Consider the following 22,140-nt stretch of genomic DNA (forward strand, 5'->3'; position numbering starts at 1 on the left):
CCCAAGGATCGAGCATTTTGCTAATTCGCCAGGTGATTGGCAACCTGTTTAGCCAGGCTAATTATTGGGAAACGAGCAATCACAGGAATACTTGTAACAGATCTTCAGCCAGCGTAAATGCACTTTTACTTGCAGGCAAGATAATGCAAATAAGTTCTCCCTGAGATAGAAGAAAACTGTCTACAATATCTGATTTGGAAAACATGAAATGCCTATTTGTCTTTTGCTGACCGTTTTCATATATACTGTAGCTTTACTCCAGTGTGACGGATTTTATGGGATGGAAAAATTTGGGTGAAAAGTAGGAAATGTAGCTCCAAAAAAAAAATGATATGTAGGATTTACTGTATACTATTCTAAAAGTGCAAACCTTGCTTCAGGATGAGTGCACTTTGCTTCTGTGTTTGCAGCCCATCAGCATGGGAAGCATTGCCCATTTAAGACGTTTCTCTTTTAATGCAAGTGAAGTGAAGCATTGTGGGTAGGTGTCTTTGTCAGGCTGGGAGGAAGAAGAGTGCAGACCTGCCTTGTGCTGACAGTGCCAGTGTAAAGGGACCTCAGGTCTGCAGGTAAGAAGCGTATACAGTACACAGCGGCCACTCTGGGAATGGAAATATCTGTGTAAATATCGTTCTGTAGTATAAATACACCGGAAACAGTGTTACCATGCACTAGTTACAGTCTAAAGAGGATGGAATTTACATAATTAAAGGGGTTTCCTACTTTAAGAGAAGTGGTCTCAAAACCTAAATAGAGGATAAATGTACATAACATAAATAGAGCAAGTGCTGGTGACTCTCCGATACTGTTCAGATCTGAATGTTTTGGCTGTAGCAGTAACATCACGTTGACGACAGCTCACATCACCACTGCAGCCAATCAATGAGCTCAGTGACTCCGTGTCACGGGTATACCGTGACAGAGAGGGGCCAGAAGACCACGGTGTCTGGTTTCACATACTCCTGCACTGATTAGAAGCACTTCACCATCATATTAAACTGTGCAGGTTTCTGCTAGCAGTGTAGGGGTTAATCTGTTCAGATGAAGCTCCTGAAGCTATCCTGCCTTGAAAGTTTCAGCTGTTCAGTGTTGGCCACTCCCCTCTGCTATATATACTCACTTCTGGTACTTAGAGATTTCCAGTGTTAGTTCATACTGCCTGGTTCTGGAGTTGGAGGTGTTGGTTGTTTGAAGAGGCATTTTGGAGTGATCTAAAGACTGTTGCTTGGTGTGTGCATATCCTCATCCTCTCCTATTTGATTTTTCCTTCCCTTTACTTCTCGGTATTCCACTCTGTTTTTTGTGAGTGCATATGTGTATGATTGGTATTTTCATTTATCTCTCTACTTCTTCCCTTGTTAGTCTGATTTGTGTATTCTTATACACTGCAACTCTCCACTTCCCTCGGTGGGGGAGGGGGACAGCTAACGGCTGATTTAGGAGCTCAGCAAGGCATGTGGCCCCGGTGTCTTCACCATCAGACCTAATACGGGGAGCAGGTATAGACTAGGGCACCACATAGCTTGAGGGATACAGAAGGAGCCACTAGCCCCAGGATATCCTGCAACAGTGCCATGACATTCTGCTGATGTAGACGGCACAAGAAGCCATCATTGATTAGCTGTGGTGGTGATGTGACATCACCACTGCAGTGAAAACACAGACAAGAGCAGTGGTGTACAGTCAGCATTGGACCCGGGGAGGGTGAATACCTGCTCTGTTTATTATGTTACATATATCAAAGTGTTTAGTGTCCTCTTTTCTTTAAGTGCAAAACCCACTTAAGTGTACTTTTCATAAATCCATTATGCAGAAAATATTCAAAGCCATTATTTCCATCACTGACCCCACAACAACTTAGGAAAAGCCTGAGTTCCATAACCTTCTAAACCAATGCAACAGCTGCTAAAAGCACAGACGAACTCAGGTTTTGAAGAACATAAGACTGCAATGCAGCAGTTGCGCTCCTAGATGTTGTTGCAGAAACTTCTGACACTGTGTTATTCTTACGAATGACGTCTGCAGAAATCCATATGTTTGCACCAAATTAACGCATTCAGATGAATGGAAGAGTTTTTCCATAGCACAATGTTGTTGTTTTTTTTTCCATTAAATCTTTGCATTAAAGCTTTATGAATATTCCCTGATAGCTCAGTGGGGTTCTCTTACCAATACTGAAGTGTAGCTTGCGCTCTGTTTCTATTTATTGAGGTGTACGGCACTGCCACTGACCTATGGAATAGGAGATATGTTACCTACTCACCTGATCTCACTCTCGCATTATCTATCTCCTGCTGCCCCCGCTCCGATTCAGTGGGTATTCACTGCCCAGTCCATCATTCGTTCAGTGGGTGATCTCTCCACCTATTGAGATGCACATGCCAACTAGCAAAAGCAGTCGGACCTTCTCCAATGCTATCCTTTCTTGCAGAGTAAAAATGGGAATACGTAGCTGTCAGGCAAAAGGTATTTTTTCCCTAATTTTAAAAATGAGAGATGTTTTAAAAAAGAAAAAACCCCACCCCCTATCCGTTTGTAAGAGAAGACATAGAACTGCAGTGCTGGCCCCCACCCTAAGAATTTTTATTATCGTCGTAAAGCCTCAGTGCAGAGCAGCTTCTAGTTCAAAATAGTTATTCCCTCCAAAATTATATTGTTTAGCTGGACAAACAGTTAATGTAGAATTTAAAAAAGCACATGATGGTCACTAACCCAGGGACCAGAGTTTTGGAATGTTCACATTTTCCTGGTTACAATGATATATTTTTCATAACTGGGATACCCCCAGAAATCAAGGAATTGGTTTCTTAGCTTCTGAGCATCATAGAGAGGTCCTGTTTAATATCCATCTGCATGAAAATTAGTGACGGCCAACATGATGTCTCCATCTTGGATGTGGGACCCCCCCACACCAAGATATGAAATCTGAAGGTTTCTATGTTCTATGCAGCTGGGTGGTTTCACAAAACCGAGCCCCCGTGTGAGGTAGACAAAATGGGCGGTTCCTAATAATTTGGCCCTGTTACTAAAAAGCAAATCGGCCATTTTCAGGTCATTCTTCTCAGGGACGTCGAACGCACGCACATCACGCGGCGTAAGAAGAATCACCTCTAATTTCTGGGGAGCCGTCCCCCCCACAGAATCTGAGACCATCACCTTGTGAAGCAGGTTTTGCTATTACTTATTCCTTTTATTTTAATAACTGTTTATGCATACATGTAAATTGTCTCCTTTATAATATCTTGTATATATTTTGTAAACACTGCCCCCCTTTGGGAGTAAATCATTAATTATTTACCAGTTTCTTTCTTCTTGTCCTATGTCGAGCAAACACGTTCCTCACTCCCTAATTCACGTTACCTACCAGGTACCCGATCCACCTGTTAAGCGATCGGTGGTGGCAGTATACCAGTATTTATGTGATATTGTGGTTTAAGGGTGGCTGGTCGGAGGTATATATACGTTCCTGGAAGGAACTGGTGGTATATATACGTCCTGTCACATCACGTGCCGCAATAGTCGACATAAATTAGAGCAGCTGCACCCGTGCTTATCCTCTGTCAATACCGTGTTTGACCAGCAGGATAAGGGGGCGCCAGAGAGCTGCAAGGTCTGACCCAAGAGTGGATGTTGTTTTCGTGACAAATTGGTGGCAGCGGTGGGATCATAGGACATTAGTGATCTGGTTTGAGCAATCATTCCTCTCACTAAAAACTTGCACAAAAGTTTTGAAGATCGAACTCAATGTTTATTAGATCTGAGACAATACTGTATGTGTAGCAGTTACCCCTACCCTTCTTCGTTTTTTCTTTTCTATTTTTATTTTGGTGATCATGGTCGTAGTTGGGGAGTCCTGGTACAGCCAGCAGAAAAAGGACACTCTTATTGGAATATGTATAATCAAAGGCATTGACCCCCATGGCAAAAGCAGAGAACAAATGATTGCTGAACTGTTACAAGATGCTGCAGAGCCCGTCCGACAGCAGAGCCCTGATGAGGGGGCGGCCAGCCAAGGCCCGGATGGCGCTGCTGCAGGGGTCCAACCGGTGATTGCCAGCCATACCCGCAACCAGGGTAGTGTGGACCCCCACCTGCAGATGGCCTTGGAGGAGCTCGCCACAGACAATCATGATGGACGACTGCAGCTGATCCTGAAATTCCAGGAGCGGGCTTAGCGACAAGCGGACCGAGAGGCTGCTGAGCGACAAGCCCAAGCTGACCGAGAGGCTGCTGAGCGACAAGCTGACTGACAACACCAGCTGGAGCTAGCCCGGATTCAGAAGGAGTCGCCCTCTACGCGGACCCGTGAGTCCAACAGTGCCAGCTGCTTTAAACCTCGTCCTGAGCACTTCCCTGTGATGGAAAAGGATGGGGACTTGGACACATTTCTGCGAGGCTTTGAAAAGGCCTGCAGGCAGTATCAGCTGCCCACCGACCAATGGGCAAGATATTTGACTCCAGGGCTCCGAGGAAAAGCTTTGGAGGCGTTTGCTTCCCTCCCTCGAGAGCAGGATGGAGACTATGAGGCCGTCAAGCAGGCCCTGATAAAAAAGTACCAGCTGACTCCGGAGGTTTACCGGAAAAAATTCAGAACCCTCCAACGTGGACCACATGACACCTACAGCGATGTGGTAGACGGGCTCCGAACCAACTTTGAGCAGTGGATCCAAGGACTGTCAGCGACCACCTTTGAGCAGCTAAAGGATCTGATGGTGAAAGACCAGTTCCTGCATCTGTGTCTGACTGAGGTACGGCAGTTCGTGATGGATCGGGAGCCACCTGATGCCAATAAAGCAGCGCAGATCGCAGACACCTACGAGGCCAACCGGAGACCAGAGGTGCGGAAGCCGGTCGTCACCAGCTGGAAAGGGGGTAAGCCATCAACCACTATCCCTACCCCTGCCAGCCGACCTTCCGGAGGCCTTTTTCCCGTTGCCAAGGCCCTGCCTGCATCTGATGCCCGCAGGTGTTATTCCTGCAACCAGACTGGTCATCTCAGCGCCACTTGCCCAGAGAAGCAGAGGAAGAACCCCCCATCCAAGGCCCCAGGGCCTAATGCCTCAGTTCTTTTGGTGGGTGGGCCGGTTGGGAGGGCCTGTGAAAACTTTCAGTCTGTCAGGGTGGGGGACACTCTCACTGTAGGCCTCAAGGACACTGGGGTGGAACCCTCATCCGACCCGAACTGATGTCCCCTGAAGCTCTTATTCCAGGAAAGACCCTGACTGTCACCGGGATTGGGGGCGTCCGATGCCCCTTGCCCATGGCCCGGGTTTTTATTGATTGGGGTGCGGGGAGTGGGGTGAAGGAAGTGGGAGTATCCAAAAACCTACCTGCAAATGTTTTGTTGGCAACTGATTTGGGGAGGATGCTTATTTATTATGTCCCAAACACCCCTCCCCGATCTGATACGGTTGGTAAGGTTAATACTGATACTGTGAATGTCAATGCTTTACCTGATCATGATGATGATGATGATCATGATGATGATGTTGTTGTCTTGGAAGGTGCAGGAGAACTCAGCCAGGTCACTCTGCGGGGTGATGTTGCTGAGGATCCCCTAGCCGGAGCAAAGGTCAGTGCCAAGGGTAATGGGGAGAGGCACGAGGACCATGAAGCAGGTGGTGCTGTGCCAGTGACCAGTGTCACAACAGATGGAGACCTGGCTGATAGTCGCTGCCCCATACGTAGCACTGTGCCTGAGGTAATGGAGGATGATGGAGAAGTAGTTCTCATGGCCTCGCAGGCTAATGAGACGGTGTTATTCCCCGGGGAGACGGCCTATATAGCCGCTGTTACCTGCAGTCAGAGTGCCCAGAACGCAAGTAACGCCCTGCCTTCTGGACCCTCCTCGGACAGAGGAATAACAGAATCAGTTATGGACCCAGAGCCGGTCCCAGAGGGTCCCAGTGAGGACGTGGCCTTAACCTCACTTCTGGCTTCCTCCAGCCAGGAGTTTCAGGCAGCTCTGCACTCAGATGCTAGCCTGGAGACGTTAAGGAGCCTCGCTGAGAAACCCATCTCCGAGTCAGATAAGGAGAGGGTATTGTGGGACCAAGGGAGGTTGTACCGGGAGACAGTTCCCTGTACACCCCAACAGGAGTGGCTGAGGGAAAGACAGCTGGTCGTCCCCTACCAATTCAGGGACGAGTTGTTGCGGATCGCCCATGAAATTCCACTCGCTGGACACTTGGGGGTCAGCAAAACCAAGGCCCGGCTGTCTCATCACTTTTATTGGCCCAAAATGAGGACAGATGTGGTGAACTACTGTCGCTCCTGTACCACGTGTCAAAGAGTGGGAAAGTCAGGGCCGGCCCCCAAAGCCCCCCTGATCTCTTTGCCAGTGATAGAGGAGCCTTTCCAGAGGATTGCTGTGGACATTGTGGGACCACTGGCCATGCCCAGCAGCTCTGGAAAACGTTTCATCCTTACCGTGGTAGACTATGCTACCCGGTATCCGGAGGCAGTAGCCCTGTCCTCAATTAGGGCGGATAAGGTGGCGGACGCCCTCTTGGCCATCTTTTCGCGAGTAGGATTTCCCAGGGAGATGCTTACCGACCAGGGGACTCAGTTCATGTCACGCTTAATGGAGGCTCTATGTAAGAAAATGCAGGTGCAGCATTTGGTATCGAGCGCATATCACCCACAGACCAATGGTTTGTGTGAGCGATTCAACGGTACCCTCAAACAGATGTTAAAAATGCTGGTTGAGACCCAGGGTCGCGACTGGGAGCGTTACCTCCCACACCTGTTATTTGCTTACAGAGAGGTTCCACAGGCTTCGACGGGGTTCTCCCCCTTTGAGCTCCTGTATGGCAGGCGTGTCCGAGGACCCCTTGGTTTGATAAGGGAATTCTGGGAAGAAGAGCCGAGCTCCCCAGGAGTGTCCATCGTGGAGTATGTCATGCGCTTCCGTGACAAGATGCAGACCTTGACGCAGTTGGTGCATGACAACATGGCACAAGCCCAGGCTGACCAGAAGCATTGGTACGACCAGAACGCCCGAGAACGGACCTGCCCGAGGATGGGGAGGATGACCCCCTCTTGGACATGCTTGCCCAAGCGAAGGCCAGCGGGTCCCTAGAGGATGTAGAGCTAAGCGACTTGCTATCCGCAGACCAGAGGTCTCAGATGCAAGCAGTGCTGAAACCCTTCCAAGCAGTGTTCACCAACCTGCCTGGCAGGACTGAAGTGGCGGTCCATGAAGTGGACACCGGGAATCATGCCCCACTCCGGCGGACAGCCTATCGAATCTCCAACGAGGTGCAGCATGTCATGCGCCAGGAGGTCGAGGAGATGCTGCAGTTGGGGGTGATTAAGCGGTCCAAGAGCGCGTGGGCCTCACCTGTAGTCCTAGTGCCAAAGAAGGACCGGACCACCCGGTTCTGTGTGGACTACAGGGGGCTCAACGCTATCACAGCCTCTGATGCACAACCAATGCCACGCATTGAGGAGCTGCTGGAGCGGTTAGCCAGTGCGAGCTATCTCTCCATTATGGATTTGAGTCGGGGATATTGGCAGATTCCCTTGAGCCCCGGGGCCCAGGAGAAGTCCGCCTTTATCACCCCCTTTGGATTGTATGAATCCACGGTCATGCCCTTCGGCATGAAAAATGCCCCTGCCACGTTCCAGCGAATGGTCAACCACCTGCTCCAGGGACTGGAGAGGTACGCAGTGGCGTACCTGGATGACATTGCCATCTTCAGTCCCACCTGGGAGGATCACCTCGAGCATCTGCAGCAGGTGCTCGGGCGCATTCACCAGGCGGGCTTGACCATCAAGCCGGGAAAGTGCCAGATGGGCATGAACGAGGTCCACTACCTGGGGCACCGGGTAGGTGGGGGTACTCTGAAGCCAGAGCCTGGAAAGGTGGACGCTATCGTGTCCTGGCCCACCCCCAGGACCAAGAAGCAGGTGCAGTCCTTCTTGGGCACTGCAGGGTACTATAGACGCTTTGTACAGGACTATAGTAGCCTTGCGAAGCCCTTGACAGACCTCACCAGGAAGAGCCTACCCCATTCCGTCAAATGGACAGACGAATGCGAGGTGGCCTTTAGGGCTTTGAAGACTGCCTTGAGCAGATCCCCTGTGCTAAAGGCGGTCGACGGCACACGACCACTCTTAGTACAGACCGACGCCACTGAGTTTGGCCTCGGTGCTGTACTCAGCCAGGTCGACTCGGGGAGCCAAGAACACCCCGTGTTGTACCTAAGCCGGAAACTGCTGCCGAGGGAAGTGGCCTATTCCACCATAGAGAATGAGTGCCTGGCCATTGTATGGGCCCTCAACCGCTTACAGCCTTACTTGTACGGGCGCCCCTTCACTGTCGTGACTGACCACAACCCCCTGAGTTGGCTGCACACCATGTCAGGTGCCAACGGAAGGTTGTTACGCTGGAGCCTCACCCTCCAGCAGTACGACTTTACTGTTCAACACCGCAAGGGCAGCGAGCATGGCAATGCCGATGGGTTGTCCCGGCGAGGGGAGCCTCCAGACATACGCTTGGAGGAGTACCAGAAGGTCCTACCTCCATAGCGCAGTCTAAAAGGGGGAGGTGTCAGGCAAAAGGTATTTTTTCCCTAATTTTAAAAATGAGAGCTGTTTTAAAAAAGAAAAACCCCCACCCCCTATCCGTTTGTAAGAGAAGACATAGAACTGCAGTGCTGGCCCCCACCCTAAGAATTTTTATTATCGTCGTAAAGCCTCAGTGCAGAGCAGCTTCTAGTTCAAAATAGTTATTCCCTCCAAAATTATATTGTTTAGCTGGACAAACAGTTAATGTAGAATTTAAAAACGCACATGACGGTCACTAACCCAGGGACCAGAGTTTTGGAATGTTCACATTTTCCTGGTTACAATGATATATTTTTCATAACTGGGATACCCCCAGAAATCAAGGAATTGGTTTCTTAGCTTCTGAGCATCATAGAGAGGTCCTGTTTAATATCCATCTGCATGAAAATTAGTGACGGCCAACATGATGTCTCCATCTTGGATGTGGGACCCCCCCACACCAAGATATGAAATCTGAAGGTTTCTATGTTCTATGCAGCTGGGTGGTTTCACAAAACCGAGCCCCCGTGTGAGGTAGACAAAATGGGCGGTTCCTAATAATTTGGCCCTGTTACTAAAAAGCAAATCGGCCATTTTCAGGTCATTCTTCTCAGGGACGTCGAACGCACGCACATCACGCGGCGTAAGAAGAATCACCTCTAATTTCCGGGGAGCCGCCCCCCCCCCCACAGAATCTGAGACCATCACCTTGTGAAGCAGGTTTTGCTATTACTTATTCCTTTTATTTTAATAACTGTTTATGCATACATGTAAATTGTCTCCTTTATAATATCTTGTATATATTTTGTAAACACTGCCCCCCTTTGGGAGTAAATCATTAATTATTTACCAGTTTCTTTCTTCTTGTCCTATGTCGAGCAAACACGTTCCTCACTCGCTAATTCACGTTACCTACCAGGTACCCGATCCACCTGTTAAGCGATCGGTGGTGGCAGTATACCAGTATTTATGTGATATTGTGGTTTAAGGGTGGCTGGTCGGAGGTATATATACGTTCCTGGAAGGAACTGGTGGTATATATACGTCCTGTCACATCACGTGCCGCAATAGTCGACATAAATTAGAGCAGCTGCACCCGTGCTTATCCTCTGTCAATACCGTGTTTGACCAGCAGGATAAGGGGGCGCCAGAGAGCTGCAAGGTCTGACCCAAGAGTGGGTGTTGTTTTCGTGACAGTAGCACTCTATATAAATCACCCAGTTACATCCAGTTTTTCTGCGGATTCTGGACTGATTTCTAGTGTTCTGATCCCAAGTCTTTTCCTTGTTTTGTTCTACTGACTAACCCTTTTGATGCCTTTGTGGACCTGACCTTGGATTGTGTGCTGTCTCTGCCTGATCCTCTGTATTTGACCTATTTTATTGTCGATAGGCCATAAATGTGTCAGATGGAACAACCCTTGAACAGTCTTAGGTCTGACTTCTCTAACCCATTTTGCCAACAGCAGATCTGCATGCAGCCATTAAAGAGGTTGTCCTTAGGATAGTTATCAATATCTTTATTGGTGGGTATCCGAGACCCAGGGCTCCCACCGATCAGCTCTTATTAGCTTTAGCAGTAGCTGAATGGAAACTAAATGGAGCTAGAACAGCACAGATCCGAGCACTATGCAATGGCTGCTGCCAAGAACAGCAGCTCGAAAGAATAGGCGCTGTGCTGCAGTTTTTGGTAATGGTCACTATACAGTGTACTCTATTCACTGTTTACACACACTTACCGCTGGAGCTAATATCAGCTGATCGATAGGGTGCAATGTTGGTCCTTCACCAATCTGATATTGATGATCTCTCCTTAGGTCATCAATATCTGAAGGCCATAGGGCCCCTTTATTTTCCAATGCATCGGCAACTGTAAGAAGCCAAACGGAGCATCATTTTTAATGAAACAATAATGCAAAAATGCTTTTTTGGGAAAAAGAATACAATAATTTAATTAAAGTCCCCAAAGTTGTCTGAATCCTTTAGGAAAGCCATATGCAGGACTCCATCCCTGAAGTGTGATCGCGTTTCTAGGAGCTCGGATTGTAATTGATGTACCTGGAACATAGCGGATCTTGATGATTTGCCCAAGTGCATTCAGTGTGGCAGATCATTCCTCAGACAACGATTGATAACTTCATTGATAGCAACCAAGACGTGTAAATTTGGGGATCTCTGCATGTGGAGCTCATATTCAATACTGAATGAATTGAGATATTTTGAAAATTTTTGTTTCCATTTTTTCATCATTTGCATATCATTAACACAGCTATTCATTCTGTGATTTCCATAACACCACAACTTTTTTTGTAATTTCAATGTCGAGGAGTGTAGTTCAACGCATAAATGCCCCATAAATGTATCTCTGTCTAACCACTTAGATGCCACAGTTAATATAATCTATGGCAATTAAGGTGTTGAACAACCAGGATCAGAGTTATCTCAGATCATGACTATTGCAGCAAAGTGTCAGCTGTAATATACAGTGGTCATCCGCTGTGTATGAAGTGGGCTCATCTCCTAAGCATGCTCCATCCATTACCTTTGTAATCCGCAATAAATATTGGGCAAATTGAGCCAAGAGGTTGAATAACTCTTGCAAAACCTGGGGAGATGGAACATGATAGAGATTCTCCGTCTTATGTCCTTTCCTTTCAAACCAAGCTCTAGGCATAATAAAGTTGGTCAGCTTTGCCCAGAGTATTATTTTATGGTCATCAAAGATGGATTTGTCACTTGGAGTTTGTGGACATGGGACTACTGACCTTTTGGTAAAGAAAACATTTTTTTATCCACACAGGATCGGTTTGTATAAAATACACAACTTATAAAAAGTTATATGACCATTTGTATGAAATAATAAGGAGATTCAATGGTGCAGTATACTTGCTCTTAATGTTTTAATGTTTAACTTAAGCTGATGAAATCCCTATTTTTGTTTTTCAGTGAGCCATACCAATGCATGTGCTAATACAGATAAGAGGTTTACAAATCTGAAGAAAATGGCAGGTCTCCACAGTCTGCATTCCATAATTAAAATTCCTAGGTTTCTGTTTTCAAATTCCTTGACACATTCCAAGCTCTCGACTCTCAGTTCTCTTGTTGGAGAAAAGAATTTGATTCTGATGGGGCCTCCAGGCTCCGGGAAGACCTCCATTGGCAGAATACTTGGCCAAAAACTTGGTTGCCCTGTTATAGATGTAGATGATGACGTCCTTGAAAAAACCTGGAATATGAGCGTCTCCAATAAACTGCAGGATGTTGGTGATGAGCAATTTTTAGAAGAGGAAGGAAAAGCTCTTTCAAAGTTTTCAGCATCTGGAAGTGTAATTTCCCTTACGGGATCCAACCCTCTTCACCTTAGCGGCATGGAACACACTAAGAAAAATGGAATCGTTGTTTATCTTGATGTCCATTCACAGGATATCATTGAGAGGCTTGAACGAATGAAAGTGGATCGCATTGTTGGCCAAAGGTCCGGCATTTCAATAGGCGACATACTTAAGAAAAGGAAGCATTTTTATAAAAAGTGGCATGATGTGCGTGTACTTTGTCAGCCGGGGGATTGTCTAGAAGTGGTGGCTGATAAAGTCATCGATGCTGTTAAAAGATATCAATGTGTAAATTCTGAAACCTTTGTGTCTACGAGATCTCGAGAACCAAACCAAAAACAATCAAAATTCTTCAGCGATGTCGTTGTAGAAGGTTTGGCTAGTGATGGAGGACTTTATGTTCCTGGAAGTGGCCTTCCCAAGCTTACTGATGGTGAATGGAGAAGACTTGTCCAATCATCATACGTCGAAAGGGCTCAGGTAATAATGGAAAGGTGTATACATCCGGCTGACGTACCACCTGTAGTGTTAGGTGAAATTCTTGAAAGAGCCTATGGTGACAACTTTTCTTGTAATAAAATTGCTCCCATCAGACATTTGTCAGGTAATCAGTTCATCCTCGAACTATTTCATGGACCAACAGCTTCATTCAAGGACTTGGCCTTACAGTTTATGCCTCATATTTTTGCTTATTGCATTCCAAAAGTATGTAACCACCTAGTCTTGGTAGCGACATCTGGAGACACAGGCAGTGCAGTGTTGGATGGATTCAGCTGCCTCAGTGACCTTGACAAGCATAGAATTGCCGTATTTTGTCTCTATCCAGAAAATGGAATTAGTCAAGTGCAAAAATCACAAATTATTGCCTGCCAGCGAGAGAACGGATTAGCCGTGGGAGTGGAATCTGATTTTGATTTCTGTCAGAAAGCCATTAAAGAAATGTTTACTAATCCGGAATTCACTGGCTTTCTTACCGCTGAATATGGAACAAGTCTCAGTACCGCTAACTCCATCAACTGGGCCAGACTGCTGCCACAGATCGTCTACCATGCGTCTGCCTATCTAGATCTGGTCAGTCAAGGCGTTATTACCTTCGGATCCCCAGTTGATGTATGTATTCCCACTGGAAATTTTGGCAACATCATGGCTGCGCTTTATGCAAAACAAATGGGGATTCCTATCCGTAAATTTATCTGCGCGTCCAATCAAAATCACATTTTGACTGATTTTATAAAAACTGGACTTTATGACCTCCGAGGAAGGGAGTTGCGTCAGTCCTTCTCCCCGGCAATTGATATCCTTAAATCATCCAATTTAGAACGCTATTTGCATCTTCTTGCCAACCAAGATGGAAGACTTGTCAATGAACTCTACAATGAGTTGGACAGTCAAGGGTATTTTCAGTTACCAGATGATTTATTCCGTCTTTTACAGAAGGACCTTATAGGCGACTGGTGCTCGGAGTCGGACTGCATATCGGCAATCCGTGCCGTTTACGGTGCAACAGGATACCTCCTAGACACACACACAGCTGTTGCCAAAGTAGTTGCAGATAGGGTTCAGGACCATACATGTCCAGTTATCATATCATGTACAGCTCATTACGCAAAGTTTGCACCTGTTATTTTACAGGCATTAGGGATTGAAGAAATTAAGCAAAATCCATTAACTCAGCTCCATGTGTTGAATTCCTTCCACCCTTTGCCTCCGGCTCACAAGTCGCTGCTAGGAATGCTTAAAGACAAAGACCATCACAAAACCCACAAATGCCAGGCTGATTCTATCCATGTTATGGACTGTGTAGAAAACTACCTACAAAGTCTATTTTTAAAGGTTCACTAAGGGCCAAGACGGTAATGATCTTTCCTATAAGAAAAAAAAAAAAACTTGTCTACTGGAAAAGCCAGACGTTTGATAAGGATAAAAACACAATAGCAAAATAACTTCCGCCAAAACAGATTAGGAAAATGAGCAAAACATAGAAACCTTGCAGGAAAGCTATTTCAGTACTAATTTAGAAAAGGAAAGACCGGGGCTGAAACAATCTATAATTAGGCTGTTTTGCCAGGAATGTATTGTAATCCTGTAGGAAAATATGACACCAAATACTTAGTAATTGCTGTGGAAGTGTATACAACTGCTGTTCATATGGATCGGGCACATGTATTGTGATGCTTTACATATATAAGGAAAGTGCAATATGAGCAATTCCCTAAAACATACATATTACCCCAATGACTGTACAAGGAAAGAATGAACCAATAATAAATATGTTCTCCAGCATATTGTGTGTATCCAAAGTGGACTTTTATTTTACTAGACAAAGGCGTAATATTTAGCTAAGTCAATTTTAAAGGGCCTGACAACTTTTGTACACTATTTATGTTGGCAAATGTGTTGTTAGAAACTTCCCTAAGTTATCTGTAAGGTCCAGGGGTGTAAGTAAAAGAGCTAGGGCCCCACAGCAATGTTTTTATTAGCCCACACCTGCTATGCTCTTTGCTCTGATACCACGCCCCCTTGGCTCTTCTGCTGTACTCCCCTCTCACACTCCACCCCCGCTCATCATTGCCACCCCCCCTTCTGTGCTGACTGCTTTGACACTCCACCCTGCTCATGATTGCTGGCTCTTCTGCTGTGCTGCCCACTCTGACACTCCACCCCTCTCATCATCGCTGGCTTTCCTGCTGTGCTCCCTGATTTGACACTCCACCCCCCTCATAATTGCCAGCCCCCCTTCTGTGCTCTCTGCTCTGACACTCCACCTCCGCTCATCATTGCTGGCTCTCCTGCTGTGCTCTCTGCTCTGACACTCCAACCCCGCTTGTAATTGCCAGCCCCCCTTCTGTGCTCTCTGCTCTGACACTCCACCTCCGCTCATCATTGCTGGCTCTCCTGCTGTGCTCTCTGCTCTGACACTCCAACCCCGCTTGTAATTGCCAGCCCCCCTTCTGTGCTCTCTGCTCTGACACTCCACCTCCGCTCATCATTGCTGGCTCTCCTGCTATGCTCTCTGCTCTGATACTCCACCCCGCTCATCATTGCCAGCCTCCCCTTCTGTGCTGCCCACTCTGACACTCCACCCCCGCTCATCATTGCCAGCCCCCCTTCTGTGCTGCCCACTCTGACACTCCACCCCCGCTCATCATTGCCAGCCCCCCTTCTGTGGCTGCCCGCTCTGACACTCCACCCCTGCTCATCATTGCCAGCCCCCCTTCTGTGCTGCCCACACTGACACTCCACCCCTGCTCATCATTGTTATCCCCCTTCTATGCTGCCCACTCTGACACTCCACCCCTGCTTATCCTTGCCATTTCCCCTATTGTGCTGCCCTGCTCTGCCAGCACCTGTGCATGTAGAATGGGCCAGATGTGATGAGTGGAGGGGGAGGGATAGTGTCAAAAGCCATCAAAAGGGCTCGGCGCAATGTCACATATACATATCTGTTCTTGTTTGTTGGGGGCATTATGGGTTCCCCTGAGTTTATGAGCTCTTTAGCTGCTTCTATGGCTATAGTTCCACCCCTGCTGAAGTCCAATTAGTTTTTCCTACACTTATCAGAACGCAAAATACCAGTCTAAGCTCTTTGTGGACATTAAAGGGACTGATTTTAAAAAATGAATACAAAAACGTTATCCTTGCCCACACATGTAGTTCCTTATAGCTTAGCCAGTTTCCACTAGTCTTTAGTTATTGGTCTCATTGACACACCAGAAATGGAATCAATTAACCATTTATTCAATCACTGAGTATCTCAGGTCATCAATGTCACAAATGATTGGCTGAATGATATTTCTGCTGAGTGAAGACAGGACTAGGAAATAATGGCCAGATGGGGAAATGGTGAGCTTAAGAACAGGAGCTGCGATGGACCTCTGACAAGTAGGGTGTGTACACACATTGCGTTTTTGACAATTTTTTTCAGCACAGATTTGGCGCAAAACCTAAAGCATTTCCTAGTCATAGCAAAGTGAATGAGAATACTGAAGTTTCATGCACACATTGCCTCTTTTTTCCTTGCAGATTTGCAGCAGATTTAAATCTGCAGCATGTCAGTTCTTTCAGCGTTTTTGCTGCAGATTTCGCCCATACTAATAAGTGGGGAAAATGCACCAAAAACACATCAAAAATGCATCAAGAATGTGTCAAAAATGTATCAAAAAAAGTATTTTATTCTTCGTTATTTCTGCCAATACATTGGTATTTGCAACAGATATTCAGCAATTTTTTCTGCTGCAAATACTGAACGTGTGCATAAACCCTTAACACTTCTTTTATTTAATTATTTATTGCAACCGGTATAAGCCCTATTAAAAGTATTTTTTTATCTGCTGGATCCCTTTAATCTATGAAGGAATGCAGGGAGATGTCAGGGCTGTTGGAAAGCTCTGGGGCAGAATGGAGAAAGAATCTCTGTAAATGCGTCACTACTAATTTCGTAATACATAGTAGTGACACTCACCTACTTAGTTATCTTTGATTCATGTATAACATTAATTTTAAATGGGTTTTTCAATTTTGTAAAAAAAAAAAAAGTGACCTGGCTGCAGTTTGTTTTAAAAACAAAGAAACGGTGCTTTACTCACTCTCCCCTGGTTCAACACTGAGTCACCACTGCTGCTCCCAGTGTCTGTTATTGTATACAGTGCTGCAGCCAATCCGATAGCTCAATGGCTCTGAGCAACTCGTGTTTTCAATATGGACAGAGCAGCTGAGCTCAGTTATTGGCTGCAGCGACAGTGACGCCACCACTGCAGACAATAACATAGACCAGAAGCAGCGGCAATGACTCAGGTATGGACCCAGGTAGGGTGAGTAAAGCATTTTTTTTTTACAAAAGCAGCAGCAGATATGAGTTTTCTGAAACTGACTACCAATCAGCTTAAAGCAAAGCGATCAGTGCTCTTTACTGACCTGTTTTCACTGTTCAACAAAAACGGATGGGAGCGATGGTTAATACAATGTTCTTTTTGAGATTTTTTGCATATTTTAGCTAACATTTATTACAAAAATGTAATTTCCCTTTAAGGACTGGATTAATATCCGTGTTAATGAATCTATATAGGGTCAGCAGCCGATCCAACAGCTTCATGCAAATTCCTTTTATGATTTTTAGTGACCTCTGGTGGTTTAATAAAGTAAGTACATTTACACGAAAAAAATTTTTTTTTTATAAACTTAACGACCTGTATATATGCGGATTGCCGTGCTAACATCTGGCTTCGGGTGTAGAATAATTAGAATCCACTTGACATAAACAGTCACTTGTTAAGCTTTGAAGAAATTACAATTATTTTAGATGATGAAAGGCTGTTAGCTTGGATTACCATGTTTATACAAATCATCTCTTTTCCCGTCTGCATGGAATATACAGTTTGATTGAATAAAAAGTATCAAGTGCCAGAAAAAGTGTTTGGCAAAAGCTTTTTGGAATTGTATAAATGATATATCCTCCTATAAAGGGTTGGTATTTATTTGCTCGGTCATAGTTAAAGGGGTTGTCCAGTTAAAACAAGTCACATGGTATAGGTGATAATGTATGGTGGGAGTCCAACCGCTGGGAGCTGCACTGATCGGCAGAAGGGGGAACTTTTATCCCGTTAGAATGTAGCGTCAATGCTCCTGCTCGACTGTCGCTCCATTCATTCTCTATGGGGCTGCCGAGTGCTGCACTCTGCTTTTTCTGGCAGCCCCATTGAGAATGAATAGAGCAGCGGTCGGACATCTGACCTGCAGCGACATTTTAAGGCTTTGATAAAACGTCCCCATTATGCCAATAGGTGCTGGTCCCAGCGGTAGGACTCTACCAATCTATATCCCCTGTCTTATTAGATGATAACTTGTTTTTACTGGACAACCCTTTAAGTCCAAATATTCTTTAATTTGTTTAGAATTGCAGTCTTGAAGGGGCTCATGCAGTCCAGCACAGCATAGGTCTATATCGGTCTCATAGCTGTGCTGCCATACAATGTTCATAGACTATCATACCCCACCATTGCTCAATATGTTATTGAGTTCATCTCCCTAGTGTGACATTATTGCCCAAGATGTTCACAATAACCCAGTAAGCCAACATTATCTCTGAGTTCTGCTACTGTTATATCATCTGGGGCTGACTATAGAGAAGATTTCTTGCTACTGAGGTCTACAGGTGCAAAAAAAGGTAAGTGAATCCATGATTAGGGTATGTGCACATGTTAAGTATTTTCTGCAGGCGTATCTGAAATGTTAGCAGGAAAAACATAATGTAAAATGTGCCAACATGGCAGAGTCACCAAACTGCAGACACTGATGTCTCTTGCTTTTCCCTTCCGTAGGGCTCGCACTCATCTGCGTGAAAAAAAAGCGTTCCGATATCTGGACGAAAAAAAAGCTTACTGTTCATGTAATTTAGTAATAAATAACTAATTTCTGAAAAAAATGGTGTGGGTTCCCCCTAAATTTTATTAACCAGCAGAGGGAAAACAGACAGCTGTGGGCTGATGTTTATAGCCTGGGAAGGGGATGATACCCATGGAGGTTCCCAGGCTATTAATATCAGGTCTTACTTAGCCTTTACTGGTTATTAAAATGGGGGACCCCCCCCCCCCCAAATCACATGGGGTCCCCCCAATTTTAACAATAAAAAAAAGTCAAAGTTGCCTCCTAAATTGCTAAGAGTGATTGCTCTAAGACATTGAAACTGTATTGCTGCTATAGAAACATAAGAAAGCGCTACAAAATGTACACATGAAATATTTCAATTTTTTTTCTGTAATATTAATATGAAAAATTACAATAAAGGAAGGTACTTAGCGCATAGATTGGCAAATATATGTGTGCCCAATAGCCAGTGTCAAGGCGTCCTTCATTGTTGGGTCCCTGTACTTCTGTCACCTCTCTTGGGCTGAAATGCAAGCCTACAATTTATGGGTCAGGACTGAACCAGCAAACTACTTAAAATCAACCAGCAAAGGCTAGGCAGATAGCGGGGCTGATATTAATAGTCTAAGAAGGGGCCATGGATATTGGCCCCCTCCCAGACTAAAAACATCAGCTCTCAGCCGCCCCAGGAAAGACGCATCCATAAGATGCGCCAATTATGACGCTTAGCCTTCGCTCTTCCCACTTGCCCTGGTGCGATGGCAAGTGGGGTAATAGGGTTGTGGTCACTATCAGCTTTATATTGGCAGCTGACATGACATATTTTTAATCTGGGAGGGGGCCAATATCCGTGGCCCCTTCCTAGGCTATTAATATTAGCCCCCAGCTGTCTGCCTAACCTTTGCTGGTTGTTAAAATAGGGGGGACCCCACATCATTTTTGTTTTGGGTCCCTCATTTTAATAACCAGTAAAGGAAAAGTATACAGCTGAGAACTGATATTAATAGCCTGGGAACCTCCATGGGTATTACCTCCTTCCCAGGCTATAAACATTAGTCCACAGCTGTCTGCTTTTCCTCTGCTGATTATTATTATTTATTATTATTATTTATTGCTATAGCGCCATTTATTCCATGGCGCTTTACATGTGAAAAGGGGTATTCATAGCAAAAACAAGTACAATAATCTTGAACACAATGTGACAGCGCCTGGTACAGGAGGAGCGAGGACCCTGCCCGCGAGGGCTCACAATCTATTAGGGATGGGTGAGGATACATTAGGTGAGGGTAGAGCTGGTCATGCAGCGGTGGTTACTGCAGGTTGTAGGCTTGTCGGAAGAGGTGGGTCTTCAGGCTCCTTTTGAAGGTTTCCACGGTTGACGAGAGTCTGATGTGTTGGGGAAGAGAGTTCCAGAGTAGGGGGGATGCACGGGAGAAATCTTGTATGCGATTGTGGGAGGAGGAGATAAGAGGGGAGTAGAGAAGGAGATCTTGTGAGGATCGGAGGTTGCGTGCGGGTATGTAACGGGAGACTAGGTCAGAGATATATGGAGGAGACAGGTTGTGAATGGCTTTGTATGCCATGGTTAGGGTTTTGAACTGGAGTCTCTGAGCAATGGGGAGCCAGTGAAGAGATTGACAGAGAGGAGAGGCCGGGGAATAGCGGGAGGACAGGTGGATTAGTCGGGCAGCAGAGTTTAGGATAGATTGGAGGCGTGCAAGAGTGGTAGAAGGGAGGCCACAGAGCAGGAGGTTGCAGTAGTCGAGGCGGGAGATGATGAGGGCGTGCACTAGTGTTTTTGCAGATTCATGGTTGAGGAATGTGCGGATCCGGGAGATATTTTTGAGTTGGAGTCGGCAGGAAGTGGAAAGGGCTTGGATGTGTGGATTAATAAATATGTGTGATTAATAAAATTTAGGGGGACCCCACACCATTTTTTCCAGAAAATAATTTATTTTGTACTACAATACATGTACAGCAAGCTACACACGCAAAGCACTGATTACCGTATATACTCGAGTATAAGCCGAGTTTTTCAGCACATTTTCTGTGCTGAAAAAGCCCCCCTCAGCTTATACTCGGGTATACAGTGGGTACAGAAAGTATTCAGACCCCTTTAAATTTTTCACTCTTTGTTTCATTGCAGCCATTTGGTAAATTCTAAAAAGTTCATTTTTTTTCTCATTAAAGTACACTCTACCCCCCATCTTGACTGAAAAAAAAAGAAATGTAGAAATTTTTGCAAATTTATTTAAAAAGAAAAACTGAATTATCACATGGTCATAAGTATTTAGACCCTTTGCTCAGTATTGAGTAGAAGCACCCTTTTGAGCTAGTACAGCCATGAGTCTTCTTGGGAATGATGCAACAAGTTTTTCACACCTGGATTTGGGGATCCTCTGCCATTCTTCCTTGCAGATTCTCTCCAGTTCCGTCAGGTTGGATGGTGAACGTTGGTGGACAGCCATTTTCAGGTCAAGAATGGTCGCAGAGTTGTTTTGAAGCCACCCCTTTGTTATTTTAGTTGCTTGCTTAGGGTCACTGTCTTGTTGGAAGGTGAACCTTCGGCCAAGTCTGAGGTCCAGAGCACTCTGGAAGAGGTTTTCATCCAGGATATCTCTGTACTTGGCCGCATTCATGTTTTCTTCAATTGCAACCAGTCGTCCTGTCCCTGCAGCTGAAAAACACCCCCATAGCATGATGCTGCCACCACCATGTTTCACTGCTGGGATTGTATTGGGCATGTGATGAGCAGTGCCTGGTTTTCTCCACACATACTGCTTAGAATTATCATCAAAAAGTTCTGTCTTTGTCTCATCAGACCAGAGAATCTTATTTCTCATAGTCTGGGAGTCCTTCATGTGTTTTTGAGCGAACTCTATGCAGGCTTTCATATGTTTTGCACTGAGGAGAGGCTTCCGTCGGGTCACTCTGCCATAAAGGCCAGCCTGGCGGAGGGCTGCAGTGATAGTTGACTTTGTGGAACTTTCTCCCATCTCCCTGCTGCATCTCTGGAGCTCAGCCACAGTGATCTTGGGGTTCTTCTTTACCTCTCTCACCAAGGCTCTTCTCCCACGATTGCTCAGTTTGGCTGGACGGCCAGGTCTAGGAAGACTTCTGGTGGTCCCAAACTTCTTCCATTTAAAGATTATGGAAGCAACTGTGCTCTTAGGAACCTTGAGAAATGCAGAAATTCTTTTGTAACCTTGGCAAGATCTGTGCCTTGCCACAATTCTGTCTCTGAGCTCCTTGGGCAGTTCCTTTGAGCTTATGATTCTCATTTGGTCGGACATGCACTGTGAGCTGTAGGGGTTTTCTATAGACAGGTGTGTGCCTTTCCAAATCAAGTCCTATCAGTTTAATTAAACACAGCTGGACTCCAATGAAGGAGTAGAACTGTCTCAAGGAAGATCACAAGGAAATGGACAGCATGAGACTTAAATATGAGTGTCTGAGCAAAGGGTCTGAATACTTATGACCATGTGATATTTCAGTTTTCGTTTTTTAATAAGTTTGCAAAAATTTCTACATTTCTGTTTTTTTTTCAGTCAAGATGGGGTGCAGAGTGTACTTTAATGAGAAAAAAATGAACTTTTTAGAATTTACCAAATGGCTGCAATGAAACAAAGAGTTAAAAATTTAAAGGTGTCTGAATACTTTCCGTACCCACTGTATACCCGAGTATATAGAGATTCCGTTGGTGGATAGTGGGGGGGGTTGCAGGTTGGAGGAGTGGGTTGCGGCAGAGGAGGAGCGGGGCACATGCAGTAGCTGGCTGCTGCAGCTACCACGTATCCCGCTGCTAAAGGGAAATGAATATTCCCTCTTCTCCAATCCCATGGGCATGGAGAAGAGAGAATATTCATTCTCTTTTGTAACGGGCATGGAGAAGCTGA

General features: G+C 45.6%; 1 protein-coding gene across 1 annotated transcript; it reads left to right on the forward strand.

Annotated features, from left to right (window-relative positions):
- The first annotated feature begins 455 nt into the window (after window positions 1–455).
- On the forward strand, window positions 456–14,164 carry THNSL1 (threonine synthase like 1). Its single transcript, XM_073677527.1, has 2 exons — window positions 456–569; window positions 11,496–14,164. Exon 2 carries the CDS (start codon window positions 11,552–11,554, stop codon window positions 13,721–13,723), a length of 2,172 nt encoding a protein of 723 aa, XP_073533628.1. The 5' UTR covers window positions 456–569; window positions 11,496–11,551; the 3' UTR covers window positions 13,724–14,164.
- Window positions 14,165–22,140: the final 7,976 nt, after the last annotated feature.

The sequence above is a fragment of the Phyllobates terribilis genome, unplaced genomic scaffold (assembly GCF_046119375.1).
Source record: "Phyllobates terribilis strain yellow unplaced genomic scaffold, ASM4611937v1 Scaffold_4__5_contigs__length_816908805, whole genome shotgun sequence".
In the NCBI taxonomy this organism is placed as follows: domain Eukaryota; kingdom Metazoa; phylum Chordata; class Amphibia; order Anura; family Dendrobatidae; genus Phyllobates; species Phyllobates terribilis.